This window comes from Prunus avium, chromosome 7 (assembly GCF_965620075.1).
Source record: "Prunus avium chromosome 7, drPruAviu1.hap1.1, whole genome shotgun sequence".
Taxonomy (NCBI): Eukaryota; Viridiplantae; Streptophyta; class Magnoliopsida; order Rosales; family Rosaceae; genus Prunus; species Prunus avium.
This window is the reverse complement of record NC_142290.1, coordinates 20,292,056-20,307,499: the sequence shown is the minus strand read 5'-3', so window position 1 is coordinate 20,307,499 and position 15,444 is coordinate 20,292,056. Positions and strand designations below refer to the sequence as shown.

Below are 15,444 nucleotides of genomic sequence, written 5' to 3'. Positions count from 1 at the left end.
TGTTAACCATTTTGAGCCTACATGTAAACCTTTTCTTTCATTTTACCAATTATATTTCCTCACCTTAGCCTGAAAAACAAATATTTACCTTTCTGAGGAACTCATGAGCTCTAATTCGGATGTGTTTTTCATGCTAAGTTTGGGAAGGGATATTACATAAAGAAAAAAAAAAGAAAAAAAAAAAGAAGAGAAATTCACACAATTGGTGAAAGAAAAGAAAAAAAAAAAAAAAAAAGTTGTGATTAAGTGGTGGTTGATTGAAAATTCATTTTTGGGCCTTCAAAATAAATTGGTGTTTGGAAAGGAGTGTGAATCAATGTAAATGAAGGTATAAGGAGTTTTGATCATGTAAAAGAAAAAATCTAATCGTGATGATTCGATGTCTTGTAAACTATTATTTTATGCTCTTACATTTTGAGTTCCTTGGACTTTGTATTATCCATACCTTTCATTTCTTACTCACCTTACACCCTTGGCCCCATTACAACCTATAATAAAGACCTAAATTGATCTTAAATGTCATATGGTTGAATTGCATGCATTTTCTTACTTTAAAGTGTTTGGCATCCTTCTTGAGATCATATTAATGCAAGTTCTTCATCTTCCTATTTTTGAGTTAAGTCCCTTATGATTTAACTCTAATCTCATGTTTATAACTGAGTGTTGCATTGTAGCCCTCTTCTGAGTGATTCATTTGTGAGAAGACAACTTTGGTGAGATTTGAAGTTGCATTTGTGTTTGGTATGATTTTTGAAATTGTGTAAAAACTAAGATTGGGGAATTTGTTGCATTTGGCTATCACACTACTACACTTTGAGCATGTTGTGTTTTGAACTTTGCCACCTTGTAAATAATATCTAAAATTGAGCTTTTATTGTTAAAACTTTTGAGTTATGTGCATGAGTCATCTCTCTTCAGAAAATGTTCGGAAAGATTGTTTTGAGTTTACTTTTTACTTTTTTTTTAATTTATTTATTTATTTATTTTGGTTTTGTTATTATTTTTATTTTGGTTTTTGTGTTTATTTTATTTTGCTTAAGGACTAACAAATCTAATAAGTTTTCTAACCACCTTGTTTTGTAGAGTTAGTAAAACGTTTGTGGGTATCGTTTCTGTTAAACCCTCAGGAGACACAACTCCTCCTACTAGGGATGCCTAGAGGTTTAAAGGCTTGTTGCATATGCTCAATGCAATCGAGTTACCTGCGGAAGTGGTTTACTTAACTTCTTGTTTTGTTTTTATCTTTGTTTTCCTTTTGTTTTGCTCGAGGACTAGCAAAATCTAGGTTTGGGGGTATTTGATCGGTTCATAATTGTATATCATTTTGTACCCTTCTAGCTTATGATTTGGTTATGTTATTGAGTTAAACTTGTGCTTTTAATTCATTTTCTATTTTGATAAGTCCATAATTTCATACACTTGCATGCCTTCTTTATTTAGTGATTTTGCTTAGTTTCTCTTTATTTTGAGTCACTTACCTATGTTTGTGTGTTTTGTAGGTTAAGATAGCAAGAGATAACATTTGATGCAATCCATGCATGTTAAGGGCTGATTGGCATATGAGGAATATGAGCTTAAAGACAAACACATTTTGGCTACAACCCCTTTCCAGCCCAATTTCGTAGGTCAACTTCTTGGCCTTGGATCAGCATTCTATGGGGCTCGAATGAGGTGAAGATCTTCATGAAACTTGTTCCAATGGGTGTCTACTACAACATATCCAAATTTCAGCCCAATTCGACATTTGTGGAGTGCTCAGCCCGTCCAACACCCAACCTTGCTCAGCAGGATTTGCAGCTGCCAGCTTTGAGCCTTATCTCCTCCTTTAAGCCATGTGCCTCACCCATGCTGCAACTGACTTTGGATCCAACATAATGAGTGAAGTGGGGAAGCATTCTAGCTATGAAATTCTAAAGGAGCAAGTTGGTACATGCTGGAGTTATTATAGAGAAAGCATGTGCATGCATGTAAAGCAAAGAAATAAAATGAAGTCAATTCCAGTCTCTGTTCGGTTGCCAACTTGCAAGGCCCAAAACGCACACTTCTACTGCTCCGATGGGAATACTTTCTTCATAGAAGTTGTTCCAATGGGTGTCTAGTATAACATATCCAAATTTGAGCACCATTGGATACGTTTTGAAACCTCTGGCCTTCCTACACCAAGACTGGTTCAGAAAACTCGTTTTTCAGCAACCAAAAGGCAACCACATGGGTTGGCAACCAAAAGGCAGCCACATGGGTTGGCAGCAAAGGCAGCCACAACTGATCACCTTTGAACCCATGTGAGGATGCTTGAGGTGCAGCAAAAGAAGTATGGGATGAGATTGATTCCAACCACATTAACATAGACAAGATGAAGTGTGAGTTATGGGTTGTATTAAAAGAGGAATGGTGGTGTTGGATTTCATCATGTTGTTCCTCCCTCTTAGCCCTATAAATAGAGAAGCCTTCAAGCTTCAAAACACACCCCAAGGGGGGGAGCTCTCAAACACTTCTCTAGAGCTCCCTTCCCTTCTCTCCCTCAAATTCTCTTAGTTTCCTTTCAAGTTGTCAATTGTTGTAGTAAAATGAGTTTACTTAATTTTCCTTCAAGTTTTTCTTAGTTTCACTTTACTTTTATTTGTAATGTACATTCTTTCTTAAGTATTCAAGTTTAATTAGTTTCCAAGTTTCAATTATGGTTTTTGTTCTTATTCATTATGCTTATAAGTTAATAGGCTAGTTTGAATGATTGATCACCATTTAGGCTTGCATGTTAGCTATCTTGGTTTGAATTAAGAGTAGACACCATGCTTTAATTCAAATTGAACTATGAATAAGAAGAGTATGTATGGACATTCGACAACAGGGATTAGATACATGCTTGGTTGTTTAAATTGTTCTTCTATGCTTAATGGGTTCCTAATGCTTAGTTTTAGGTTAGACAACAAATGATCAAATTAGGGAATTAGGAACACAAGGTTATGACCAAACACCATGGCTTAATCATACTTTAGCTAGAATCAATCCGTTAATCTAATTGAACTTGGGAACTAATCTACTTGAGTTATTTTCTTTTCTTTCTTTCTTGTTTTATTTATTTTCTTTCTTGTTCTTCTGTTTTGTGTAGGAAAACTGAATTGGATTATTCAATCACCAATCCTCGTGGGATCGATCTCGCACTTACATATGCTATACTACCAAACGGCTCGTGCACTTGCGAGTATCACAAGTTGAGGATGCAGTTGAAACCATTTTGGTGCAGCTGAATCGACGCAACAGCAACCAAAATGAGGTGTGAAGGCGAAACCCCCACAGCCTCGGCATTTCAGGCCGAGGCCGAATAAAGCAATTATTCCTCAAACTGACGGCCGAGGTAAAGGGCCAAGTAGCATCGCCAGGTGGCATCATGGCCCCACGCTCCATTTAATGAAGTAGTGCTTCTGATCACAGCAGAAAACCCATGATCCACGTAAGAGCATTAATGAGCCAAGAAAGTGGGGACGTGATTGAAGTCAGATGTGGTGAGTAAAATCAGGGATTAGGTGTGAAAATTCCACGATTTCGTAAGGTTAAACCCACCAACCATCAGACCAGAGCATTAAATGCGTCCCCACGGCCAAAGGCGCAGAACCTACAATCAGGGCGGCGGCCGGGATTTATGGGGTCACACCACCATGCTTCACGATCCCAAATGCCAATTTGACTACCCACTTGCTCTGATCAGGCCCATCATGCAGATGTTCAGGCTCGATTATCCCTCCAGAGCTCCTCCTATAAATACCAAGCTCAAACTACATTCAAAAGGTTCAGACACCAAACCAAAAGCCTCCCACTGAGCAAATTATATTTTCCTATCATTTATCTTCCTGTCATTTACCTTCTTTAATGCACTTTCAATACCTTTACTTGCTTTCCTAAGAGTAGTGATAGTTTGTAAGGAAAATCTATTCATCAATATATCATACGACCCTTTGTTTTCAAGGCGCCGGAGCACCATCTTTGTTACTCCCTCATCCACCCCATATATCATACGACCGTCGCCATCCAGCGACGCGTCGGAGCACCACCTAAAATCCATCAGAAACACTACCACTAAAACGGCCTTGTAGCTCAGGCCATGAACCTAACGGCCAAGATCAGTTCCTTTCTCGGCCACAATCATTTGATTAGAAGTCAAACTCAAATTGGCGCACCACTTAACCATTTACCCAAACACATCACTCTCAAACGCACGGTAGACCGTGCTGGCACGCCCGCGCACAGCCGCACCGCATCCAAAAGAAGGACGTCACGTGTCAACGCATATCCCCTCGGCCCGGAACACCAGGCCGTGAGATTTGCGAGCCCAACAATATTTTCCTGTCATTTACCTTTTGTCATTTATCTTCTTGTAATGCACTTTCAATACCTTTATTTGCTTTCTTAGGAGTAATGACAACTTGTAGGAAAATCCGTTCATCAATATATCATACGACCCTTGGTTTTCAAGGCGCCGGAGCACCATCCTGGTTATTTTTCCATTCATCCCATATATCATACGACTGTTGCAACCCAGCGACGCGCCGGAGCACCACCCAAAAATCCACCACTAACGGCCTTGTAGTTCAGGCCGTGAACTTGACGACCGAGATCAGTTCCTCTCTCGGTCACAATCGCTTTGATTGAGAGTCAAATTCAAACAGGCGCGCAACTCATCCATCCATTCATTCGCATCATCCTCGAATGCACGGTAGACCGTGCTGGCATGCCCGCATACAAACGCACCGCACCAAAGAAGAACGACCCGTGTTGACGCAGATCCCCTCGACCCATAGCACCAGGCCGCGAGATTGGCGGACGCCAACAACTCCTACATTAATGGTTATGGGTTAGCATGATGAATAGTAATAATAATAAATAAACAAGATAAAGAAAACATAATGCTTATCTCTTGGGTGCTCATCAACACATATCCCACGTAGAGAGCTTTTCCTGCTGATAATGTGTTGTGAAATAAACGGGATACGTTAGAATACTGAGCCGCACGTAAAGTAAATGAGACACAACATTTAACGAGGTTCGGCCTTGCCTACGTCCTCGGAGAGCAGCAGCAGTAACTTTTCCACTATGTAAAATAATAGAACTACAACTTTAGTGTTTACAATATATGTGGCTCATTGATTTTTCTCTCTGCTCTCATTTTCCTCTTCTCTCACTCTCCCTTTCTTTCCTTCTCTTCTTTCTTCTTCTCTCTGCCTGGGCTCTCTCTTCCTTCTCTGATGGTTGGTGTGTCCAGCACTTGCAAAAGAGGGAAGCCTTTTATAGGCAAATGTCTAGCCATTCCCGAGAGTGTGCAGGAAAGCATTATGCACTAAAGTCTTCAAACCAACAGTAAGTGGACTCCACATGTTTATTCTTTACAACATTATAGTCATATCCACCTCTGACCTCAGTCAAAGAGGTTTCTCTCCTCTCTAGGAGTAATGGAAAGTACGAACCTGCGGCTAATACGAAAGGTTTCCACTCAACTCTTTAGTCCAAACCATCTGGTATAATAATACCTGTTCATTTTAAATTCATTTAAATAGCTTAGATGGAAAATAAATACATAAATTAATCAAACTTTTATTTATTGCTCTGCAGTCTACAATTGTGCATCAAATACATTCCAATGGATTTGGAAGGAGGGCAAGCAAACTTGATCCACTGATCACCACCACCTACAGGCTACATACATGCATGACTTGAGTCCACGTGGTCAAATTTACTTGGCCTCGCCACGTGATCTTTGGCTAAGTTCAGCTAGGTGTTTTCTTCTTTGTGTGAATAAAATATTTAAATCATTTCCTTATATATAATCTTACTGAAATCAATGCATTCATATTTATATCTATAGAATCAATCATACACATGATTAAACATTAAGTCTTTGAAAGCATTGAAATCACTTTAAATCTACCACCTAGGTGTACCCATTTTGCAATTCGTCAATTCCTTATAATCCGTCAATTCCATTAATTTCCGTCAATTCCTTTATAATCCGTCAATTCCATTCTCGTGCCACCGGAGTGACACGTCGTAGCAGACCTCGGGAAACACAAAGTCAACCCGAGCCGCAACCCTAGCAGAATTCAAGGGACACTTGGTCGGCCTGATCTGCATACCTCGCTCCCACGGTCCCTGGTACCTCTTAGGACTCGCAGAGCATAAGTCAAGCATGCTAACATATCTGAAGGCAACTGGATGTCCGTAGACATCATTATAACCGAAGGCAACTGGATGTCCGTAGACATCGTTATAACCGAAGGCAACATTTATTATACTGAAGGCAACCTTGGGTACCTATGGTGGTTTAGAATAAATATATATATACATATATATTATTTTTGAAAAAGATTAAAGTTTATAAAACCATTCCTTAAATCCTACTACCATTAAATCCAATAATACCTCAGTTCTGACTTTCCAAATCCCTTTTTAAATGTTCCACTAGGCAGCACATAAATAAACAGAAATATTTAAATCTATCAAGTCATGCTAGTAAAGCCGTATTCAGTAAAACTTATTCAAGATCAAATAATGAAATTAAATTGTATAAAATCATTTGTAAAACAAACAGTCCACTCACAGGTGATCTGAGCTAACTGGACCCTTTGAAGGTCCCTCCTGTGGGTCAACTGGTGCCCGGGTGCCTGAATAACCATCATAATCCTTATTAATAACTCTGCTCAATAATATAATATTAAAATAAAAACCCTGACCCCCGGCTTCTAAAAGTGCGTGCATCCCTTTTAAAGGTCATTCCTATGCCCACATTAACTTTCCTCTCATTGGGCATGATTTAATAGTAACTCGGGACTCAAAAGCGATAAAGTCCCAATAAGTCAACTTAGGACCCCGTGGGGTCCACAACCTCAGAATTTTGATCCGATCGTTCCTAGAGGTTCCACTATGCCTAGGACACATGTCCCAAGAGTTTGGTCTCGATCGGATGGTCGGATTGCTCACGATCGCACGGGTGAACGATTTCCCGTAATACTAACCCGTGCGATCGTGAGCAATCCGACCGTCCGATTGAGACCAAACTCTTGGGACATGTGTCCTAGGCATAGTGGAACCTCTAGGGACGATCGGATCAGAATTCTGAGGTTGTGGACCCCACGGGGTCCCAAGTTGACTTATTGGGACTTTATCGCTTTTAAGTCCCGAGTTACTATTAAATCATGCCCAATGAGAGGAATCCTACAAGATCCTGAAATTACCTAGATCAACATACTCTAGTTTGACTACGATCCAACGGTCCAAACGTATTGAACTCGAAAATCGCACACTATGTGAGATCCGTTCGGGGTTCAAACGTTATCCGAATTGAGATCCGTAAACTCCTACGCACTCTTGAGGACACGAGGATCGTTCTGGGACTAAGAGTAGCCCCTGTTACCTGACCCACGCGCCGCCCACGCGTGGGTGTGACTAACAATTTCTGATGGCCGGATTTTCTCCAAATCATCGGCCCAAACTCCTATCCTAGGTAATACACCCTATTTGGAACCATTTTTGTTCTTGGACTATGGTCAACAAGTGGCCGGAAGTGGCTGATATTGGCATCCTAAACTCGGCAGAAACTCAACTCGTAAATCAACGCTTCAAACCTCAAAATCTCTCAAAACCTACCCAACCATCAGCTAGAACATGAAAATCAGTTGAAAAAACATACCTAATTTGTCCGATTTGGTGGCCGAAGGAGAGAGAACGAGAGGTTTGAAAATCTGTCAAAACTGACGCGGTTTTCTGCGGCTGGTTCCGGTGGAATCCGGCACTTCTTGCGGCGTCGGGTTGGGTCGCTGGGGTGGCGGCGAAGGCTTGGCAGGTCAGGTTGGCCAGAGGTGGTGCGTGGCTGGGTGGTTATGGAGGTGAGAAGGTGGTTGAAAATAATGGAGGGGAGGGGCTGTCGTGTGGAGAACAACAGGAGGAGAAGAATCATATTTTAAAAATCTTATCTTGCAAACTTACCAAACTGCCCCTCAACTTAATTTGCTCGTAATTCCTTCGTTAAACCTCCGATTCAAGCCCACTACGTGTCAACGGACTCGTTGCGTCGCGCTCTACGCAACGGTACAAGCGGAATTCCCAAATTCTTCCCCGGTCAAAAAAATCAACTTAAAACATAATAAAATATTCTAAGGGTATAATTGTCTTCTCCCCTATTAAATTATTAATTAAATATTAATTAAGGTCTGGGTTGTTACATATAGGGTGGGAGGCCTGGCTGCCGTAATCAGCCGTTGTTTGCCTTTTGGCATGGCGAAAACAGCGGTGGAGCTCCCAAGAGATCATGGTTGCAGCCACAGCACAATAGAACAAACCCTCCTATCATACTGATACCATAACAACAACCAGGACTAGTATATTATATAATAAGTCTACACACTCCAACATAAAATCAGTCTGAAATAAAACAGCATGCCTTCCTTTAAATTGCCTAAATTAAAGATTGAAATTAAATCAAATCAAAGTGCATGAAATACATGTCATAGGACAGGACCCATTAATTGAAGCGTTGCTGAACAAGAGGACGGTTTAACAACACCTCTTCCTGCAGCAGCGTCCTTCAAAAACTTTGTCTTGATTTTGTTGAGTGTGGCTACAGCTTCTTTCATATTTATCCTATCTTCTAGTGATTCTGCACAGCAAGTAAGAGCTAATCTCATAATGGCTGAAATGCAATCCCTTTTCCTCACATGATCATCATCTTCCTGCTCTGTCCCAATCCCAAGCAAATTGGCATCCACAACTTCATCTATCTTTGCTTCTGGTAATACTAGTGAGTTTGCAATCCATTGCTTTATATTCATTTCCCCATCAAACATCTCATCTATTGGCTTCCTTCTTGTGAATGTTTCCATCACTACAATTCCAAAACTGTACACATCCCCTGTTGTTGAAACCATTCCTTCCAATCCATACTCTGCATTATGAATTATACTTATATACTCATGTGTATGAATATATATTAAATGAAAATTATGCATAATTAAGTACAGCACGTATAGAATTGAAAGATATTAAATTAGCAAGTACATCACCTGGAGCCATATACCCAACTGTGGCTAGAGTCATAGTTTGGGTAATAGAATCTCCTCCACCCGAGAGTTTTGCAATTCCAAAATCAGCAACATGTGCAACCATATCATCATCCAGTAGTATATTGCTTGGCTTCATATCACAGTGCACAATAGGTATTGAATAACCATGGTGTAGGTATTCCAGTGCAGATGCAGCATCTATCATTATGTTCAACCTCTGTAAGATATTCAATGAATTTTGAGAGTACAACCACTTCTCGAGGCTCCCATTAGGCATGTATTCGAGTACCAAGGCTTTGAAATCAAGTTCACTGCAACAGCTGACGATTTTGATAAGGTTTCTATGACGAATATTGCTTAGCATTTCACATTCCCTATCAAAACTCTTGAAAGCCCCTTCTAGCTGTAAATTGAAAACCTTTACTGCAACATCTATTCCATCTGAAAGTGTCCCTTTATATACTGAAGCAAAACCCCCACTTCCAAGTAGGTTGTTTTCATTAAATCCATTTGTGCTCCTTAGAAGTTCTAGATGTGAAACTCTTCTCCAAAGAAGTTGAGGCAATGAGGTAGCCTCTCCTACAACATCCACATTCCTTTTCCTACATAGTACAAAGATAGATACAGAGGCCACAAAGAGAATTACTGATATGATCCCTGGGATGATATATTTAGCTTTCCTCCAATTTGGTTCAATTGTACCATTTTTGCATGGTGGAACCTGAAGTCGGGCTGCACCACAGAGTGCTTTGTTTGTGACAAATGATTGAGCGGAGAAGTTTTGGAACGGTCCACCCGTTGGAATTTCTCCTTGGAGCCTGTTGAAAGACACATCCATATACTTGAGAAATGACAGAGCCTCTAAAGACTTGGGAATCACTCCAGACAGATTGTTTCTGGACAAATCCAAGAGTTGCAGGCTTAGCAACCTGTCAAATGAACTTGGAATAGGGCCTTCCAAATTATTATTTGCTAGGGATAGATTAACCAAATCCTGAAGACCCCCAATAGTGCTTGGTAGGATACCAGATAAATTGTTATTTGATAAATCTATCTGTGTTACAACTTTCAAGTTTCCAATATCTTGTGAGAGATGTCCAATTAGATAATTGGATGACAAGTCTACATACAAGATATAGGCAAGTCTCCAAAAAGTAGATGGTATTGTGGAACTCAACGAATTGGACCCCAATGATAGATATCTTAGAAATGCGGTTAGATTTCCCAAGCAAGAAGGTATAGAACCCGAGAGCTGATTACTACTCAAAATTAAGTAAGCTAGGTTATCTAATTGACAAAGTTGATATGGGATGTACCCTCGCAACTTGTTATCATTCAAGAACAAACCTTGGAGATTCCCTAGTCTTCTCAATGAAGTTGGAATTGATCCACTCAATTGATTGTTTCTCAGAGTTAAGACTATCAAGCTGCTCAAGTTTCCAATACCAATGGGAATGTTACCCCTCATGTTGCAATTGTATAAATAAATATATTGAAGCGACGATGTAGAGCAATTCCGAAAGGAATCATCAAGTCTGGCATTTAATGGATTTTCTGGCAAGGATAATCTTGTCAAACTTCTAAGATTAGCCAAACAAGAGAGAGTGTTTGCTTCTGGAGTCGAAGTATCAATCGTCAAATTATTATTCTTTAACCTAAGCGACTGAAGGTTTGTTAAGGCACATAGCGTGCTTGGAAGAAACCCTGTGAATGAGTTTTCGTTCATATCTATCGTGATGAGCGTAGAAGCATTGGAGAGGTTGGGGATTACTCCGCTGAGGTCATTTGCTCCTATATAAAGGTATTGTAGGTTTTGAAGCCCAAGGCCCATGTTTGCTGAGAGGCTACCCGATAGCTGATTAAAAGAAAGCGATATTTCGCTTATCGTGGAGATATTGAAGATTGAGGATGGGATGAGGCCATTGAGATTGTTACCTTGCAATGACAACATCTCTAAATTTGGAAGATCACCGATCTCGTCTGGTATAGTGCCTGCCACAATTTCACAAACGTTATAGCATTAGCATTAGTTGAAAAGAATATTGACTTGGATAAAAATGGCAATTCAATCTATTTTATTCTATCGTGGCCATTCAGATTATTACCACCAACTGCAAAAGACTCTAAATTTTAAAGATCACCCATCTCATTTGTTATAGTTCCTGCCACAATGTCACAACCGTTGCATGTTTAACTTTGTATGAATTTATGTAATCTAATATAACGCTATCTAAAATGTCACAACCGTTCATGACCTTTAGTATAAAATGTCACACTCATAATATTAATTAATACAACAATATTTACACGGAAATCTCTAAAAAGTTTTGTGTTTGAAACAAATTAAGAAATCGGGCCATAATTTGTGGATGAAAATATATGGTTTACAAAATGTCATATTCCCTTGAGCAAAACACGTTTTTGTTTGCATGTCTTTATACCTCTTCTTCTTCTTTTTCTTCTTACTTTGGTTAACCTTAGATTTTAACATATTGACTTAGATAGAACGTTTATTAGGCAAGTCAATATGTTATATTCATGATTGTAAACCTTGCTATTCGATTCTAATGAATTTTCCAGCGATTTTGACAAAAAAAATGGTTATAGTCATGATTAACTATCTCCCTCATTTACTAAAATATGAAATAATTAAATAACGATAAATTATGCAACCAAAATAAAAAAGATAAATCATAATTGGATCAACATAATGAAATATCAATTACCTGTCAAATTGTTGATATCAAGGAATATCATCTTCATCATTGTTAAGTTCCCAATATTTTTTGGTATGCTTCCACTGAAATTGTTTTCCTCCAAATTAAGTTCAAGAAGCTCCTTGCATTGCCATAATTTGGATGGAAGTGGACCATCAAAATGGTTGAGAGCCAAACTCAAGATTTGAAGACTAGGAAGATGTTGGCATATATTGTCTGGAAGACCACCACTCAAGCTGTTGTCATATAGAGTCAACACAGTCAAAGAAGACATGTTGAAAACAACCACAGGAACAGGGCCTTTTAGGGCATTAAGCTGCACATACAATTTCTCCAGCTGATGTAAAAAGCCGATCTCTTTTGGAATTTCTGAAAAATCATTAAGATATATGCACATTTATATGTTAAACTCATGTTTTATGTACATATAATGCATTGCAACAAAAGCCGAGTCATATATAACTGTATCACATCAAGGCAATGCAACAAATACATATACCATTGAAATTGTTGGAGTCAAGGTATATCTTCTTCAAAATTGTTAAGTTCCCTATTTCTCTGGGTATCGCACCTGTTAAGTATGCCAAACAAAGACTCAGAATACATGTAAATAAATGAAATTAGAAAAAACGCCACACTACATAATTTATAGAAAAGCTATCATAGTGGCTATTTTGGAGGGAAAAAAAACTCTCAACTAGTCACTTGGTCACTTTCTAATTGGTTTATTAGCATGTTACAATTTTTTCTCTTGAAGGTACAATATGAAATTTTTCTAAAGTATTAGATTTGAAGGGTGTTTTTTATATTTATAAAATATCATGTTATGATGGGCCTGTTGAGAATTAATGACTAACTCACTGCCCTTTTAAGATCTTGTTGTTGATGGACTTTGGACAAAGAACTCAATGATGGATGAGTCTTACACACACACACAGAAATTAACCAAGCACAAATGACACAAGTGTTTATAGAGGTTCAGCAAATTGCCTACATCCTCTTTGGTGATCACCTTGAGAAATTTCACTAATGAAGATAGGTTACAACTTTGGTTTACAAAGGAAACCCCCTTAGAACACTACCCTCACAATCTGTTTCTCTCACACCCTTGCTCAACACCTTGATACACTTAGAGAACTCTCTTGCTCTCACCTTGGTTTTTTTCTGAACACACAACTAAAACTTCAGCTCTAACTCAACTTGGAATACCAGCTTCTTCCACTTACAATTATTCAACTTGTTTTCTCCTCTTGTGTTATCTTACTTCACCCCATTTCCTACACAAGCCAATAGACAAGAGATAAGATATCAGCTTGTCCTCCACGTTCTTCCCTTTAGTCACCACTTAGACTAAATGTCAGATCAAGTAGGTAAATAGAATCCAACTCAGCCACCTCCCACTTACACCAGAAAATGGAGAGTGATATCTTTGAAATAAGATAACCAATTAGCCATGAGTGCTCTCCCAACTATCCAGCAGGTAGTCAACGTTCATTTAACTCAGAAGTGACCCACTAAGCCTCTGAAATCTTGTGGAAAGCGATAGCCATTGAAAACACTGTTGAAAACGCGTAAGAAATCGTCACAGCACGACTGGGACGACCGGTCGCCAGGAACTGGCGACCGGTCGCTTTTGGTTTTTCCTCCAGACCTTGAATCTGCTTCTAAACGACCGGTCGCAAATGCTAAGCGACCGGTCGCTATTCCTGCGACCGGTCGCAAAGAACTGGCGACCGGTCGCTCGTTGATGTTGCTCCAGACTTCGAATCTGCTTCAAAACGACCGGTCGCAAATGCCTAGCGACCGGTCGCTTTTAGGCAGATTCAAAATCTTCCTTTCAGCGCCAAAACCAACCTTGTATCCTTAGGTGAGCCATTTTCCCAACAATCTCCACCATGGCGAGCCTAATACTCCTTGTGGACATCATTGCCTTCTAGGACATCTGTAATGTCTTGAGAATCGTCCTAATAACTCTCAAGAACTCCACCTCAATCTTTAGCATGTAACAAGATTGAGCAAGCTCAAACAATGCTTGAACTTAGCTGTTGTGACTGGCTTTGTTAGGCAATCTGAAGCGTTCTCATTTGTATGAACCTTCATTATTGTGATGTCTCCATCATTCACCCAATCCCTTATCCGGTGGTATCTCACATCAATGTGTTTGGACCTCCCATGGAACACTTGATTCTTCACTAAGCAAATAGCACTTTGACTGTCACTTAGAATCACCACCAAGTCTTGAGCTATCCCGAATTCCTTTGCCAATCTCTTCAGCCATACCGCTTCTTTTGAAGCTTCCGTTAAAGCCATATACTCCGCTTCCGTAGTAGACAAGGCACTAACCGATTGTAACACTGCTCTCCAACTAATCGGTCCTCCACCACAAGTGAAGACATATCCTGTGGTGGATCTCCTCTTGTCTAGATCTCCTGCATAATCAGAATCTACATACCCCGACACACATGCCTTTCCTTGTTGTCTTTCAAACAATATCCCAAGCCTTTTGGTGCCCTTCAAGTACCTGAGAATCCATTTTGCTGCTGTCCAATGTTGCCTTCCAGGATTCGCCATATACCTTGACACCACACTAACGGCTTGGGCTAAGTCGGGGCGTGTGCACACCATTGCATACATGAGACACCCTACCAAGCTTGCATATGGAACTTTACTCATTTCCTCCTTCTCCACATTCGTAGAAGGACATTCTTTTGCACTTAACTTAAAATGCTCCGCCAAAGGAGTAGACACCGGTTTGCAATCCATCATATTAAACCTTTCAAGTACCTTGGAAATATACTTGCTTTGTGACAGCCACAACTTGCCTTCCTTTCTGTCTCTCCTTATCTCCATTCCTAGGATCTTTTGTGCAGCACCAAGATCCTTCATGTCAAACTCCCTTCCAAGTAATGTCTTCAAATTCTGGATTTTTGACATGTCCTTACATGCAATTAGCATGTCATCAACATAAAGAAGCAAAAGGATGAAGTTACCATCCTTGAATGCATGAGAGTACACACAACAATCAGATTCACATCTTCTATACCCAATCTTCATCATGTAAGAATCGAAGCACTTGTTCCACTGCCTTGGAGATTGCTTCAGTCCATACAAAGACTTCTTCAACCTGCAAACCAGATTTTCCTTCCCTGCTTCAATGAACCCTTGAGGTTGGCTCATGTAGATGTCTTCCTCCAATTCACCATGAAGGAAAGCAGTCTTCACATCCATTTGCTCCACCTCCATGTCCTCTTGTGCTACTATGGAGAGTAGTAGTCGTATAGAAGTATGTTTCACCACCGGAGAGAAGATTTCATCATAATCAACTCCCTCCTTTTGCAAGAATCCTTTTGCCACCAACCGAGCTTTGAATAAGGTGGCACCCTTCTCATGCATTTCTTCTTTCTTCCTAAACACCCATTTGCAGCCAATAACCTTGCGACCTTTGGGTTTAGGAACTAACTCCCAAACTGAGTTTTGGTGTAGAGATTCCATCTCTTGCATCATAGCTTCCATCCAACTTTCCCGTTCCTTGTTCTCAACAGCTTCTTGGAACGTGGTTGGTTCTTCTTCACTAGCATTTAGGGCATAGTGAACTGCATCCATCTCCCATCCAAACCTTTGAGGTGGTTTGATGGTTCTCTTGGGCCTGGACCGAGCTATAGATGATGGCTCCACCTGTT

At 39.9% G+C, this 15,444-nt stretch overlaps 1 protein-coding gene across 1 annotated transcript; it reads right to left on the bottom strand.

Moving 5' to 3' along the window:
* Positions 1-8,449: 8,449 nt before the first annotated feature.
* On the bottom strand, positions 8,450-11,032 carry LOC110751706 (uncharacterized). Its single transcript, XM_088244394.1, has 2 exons — positions 9,048-11,032; positions 8,450-8,929 (listed from the first exon to the last, which is right to left on the bottom strand). Exons 1-2 carry the CDS (start codon positions 10,996-10,998, stop codon positions 8,493-8,495), a joined length of 2,388 nt encoding a protein of 795 aa, XP_088100520.1. The 5' UTR covers positions 10,999-11,032; the 3' UTR covers positions 8,450-8,492.
* Positions 11,033-15,444: the final 4,412 nt, after the last annotated feature.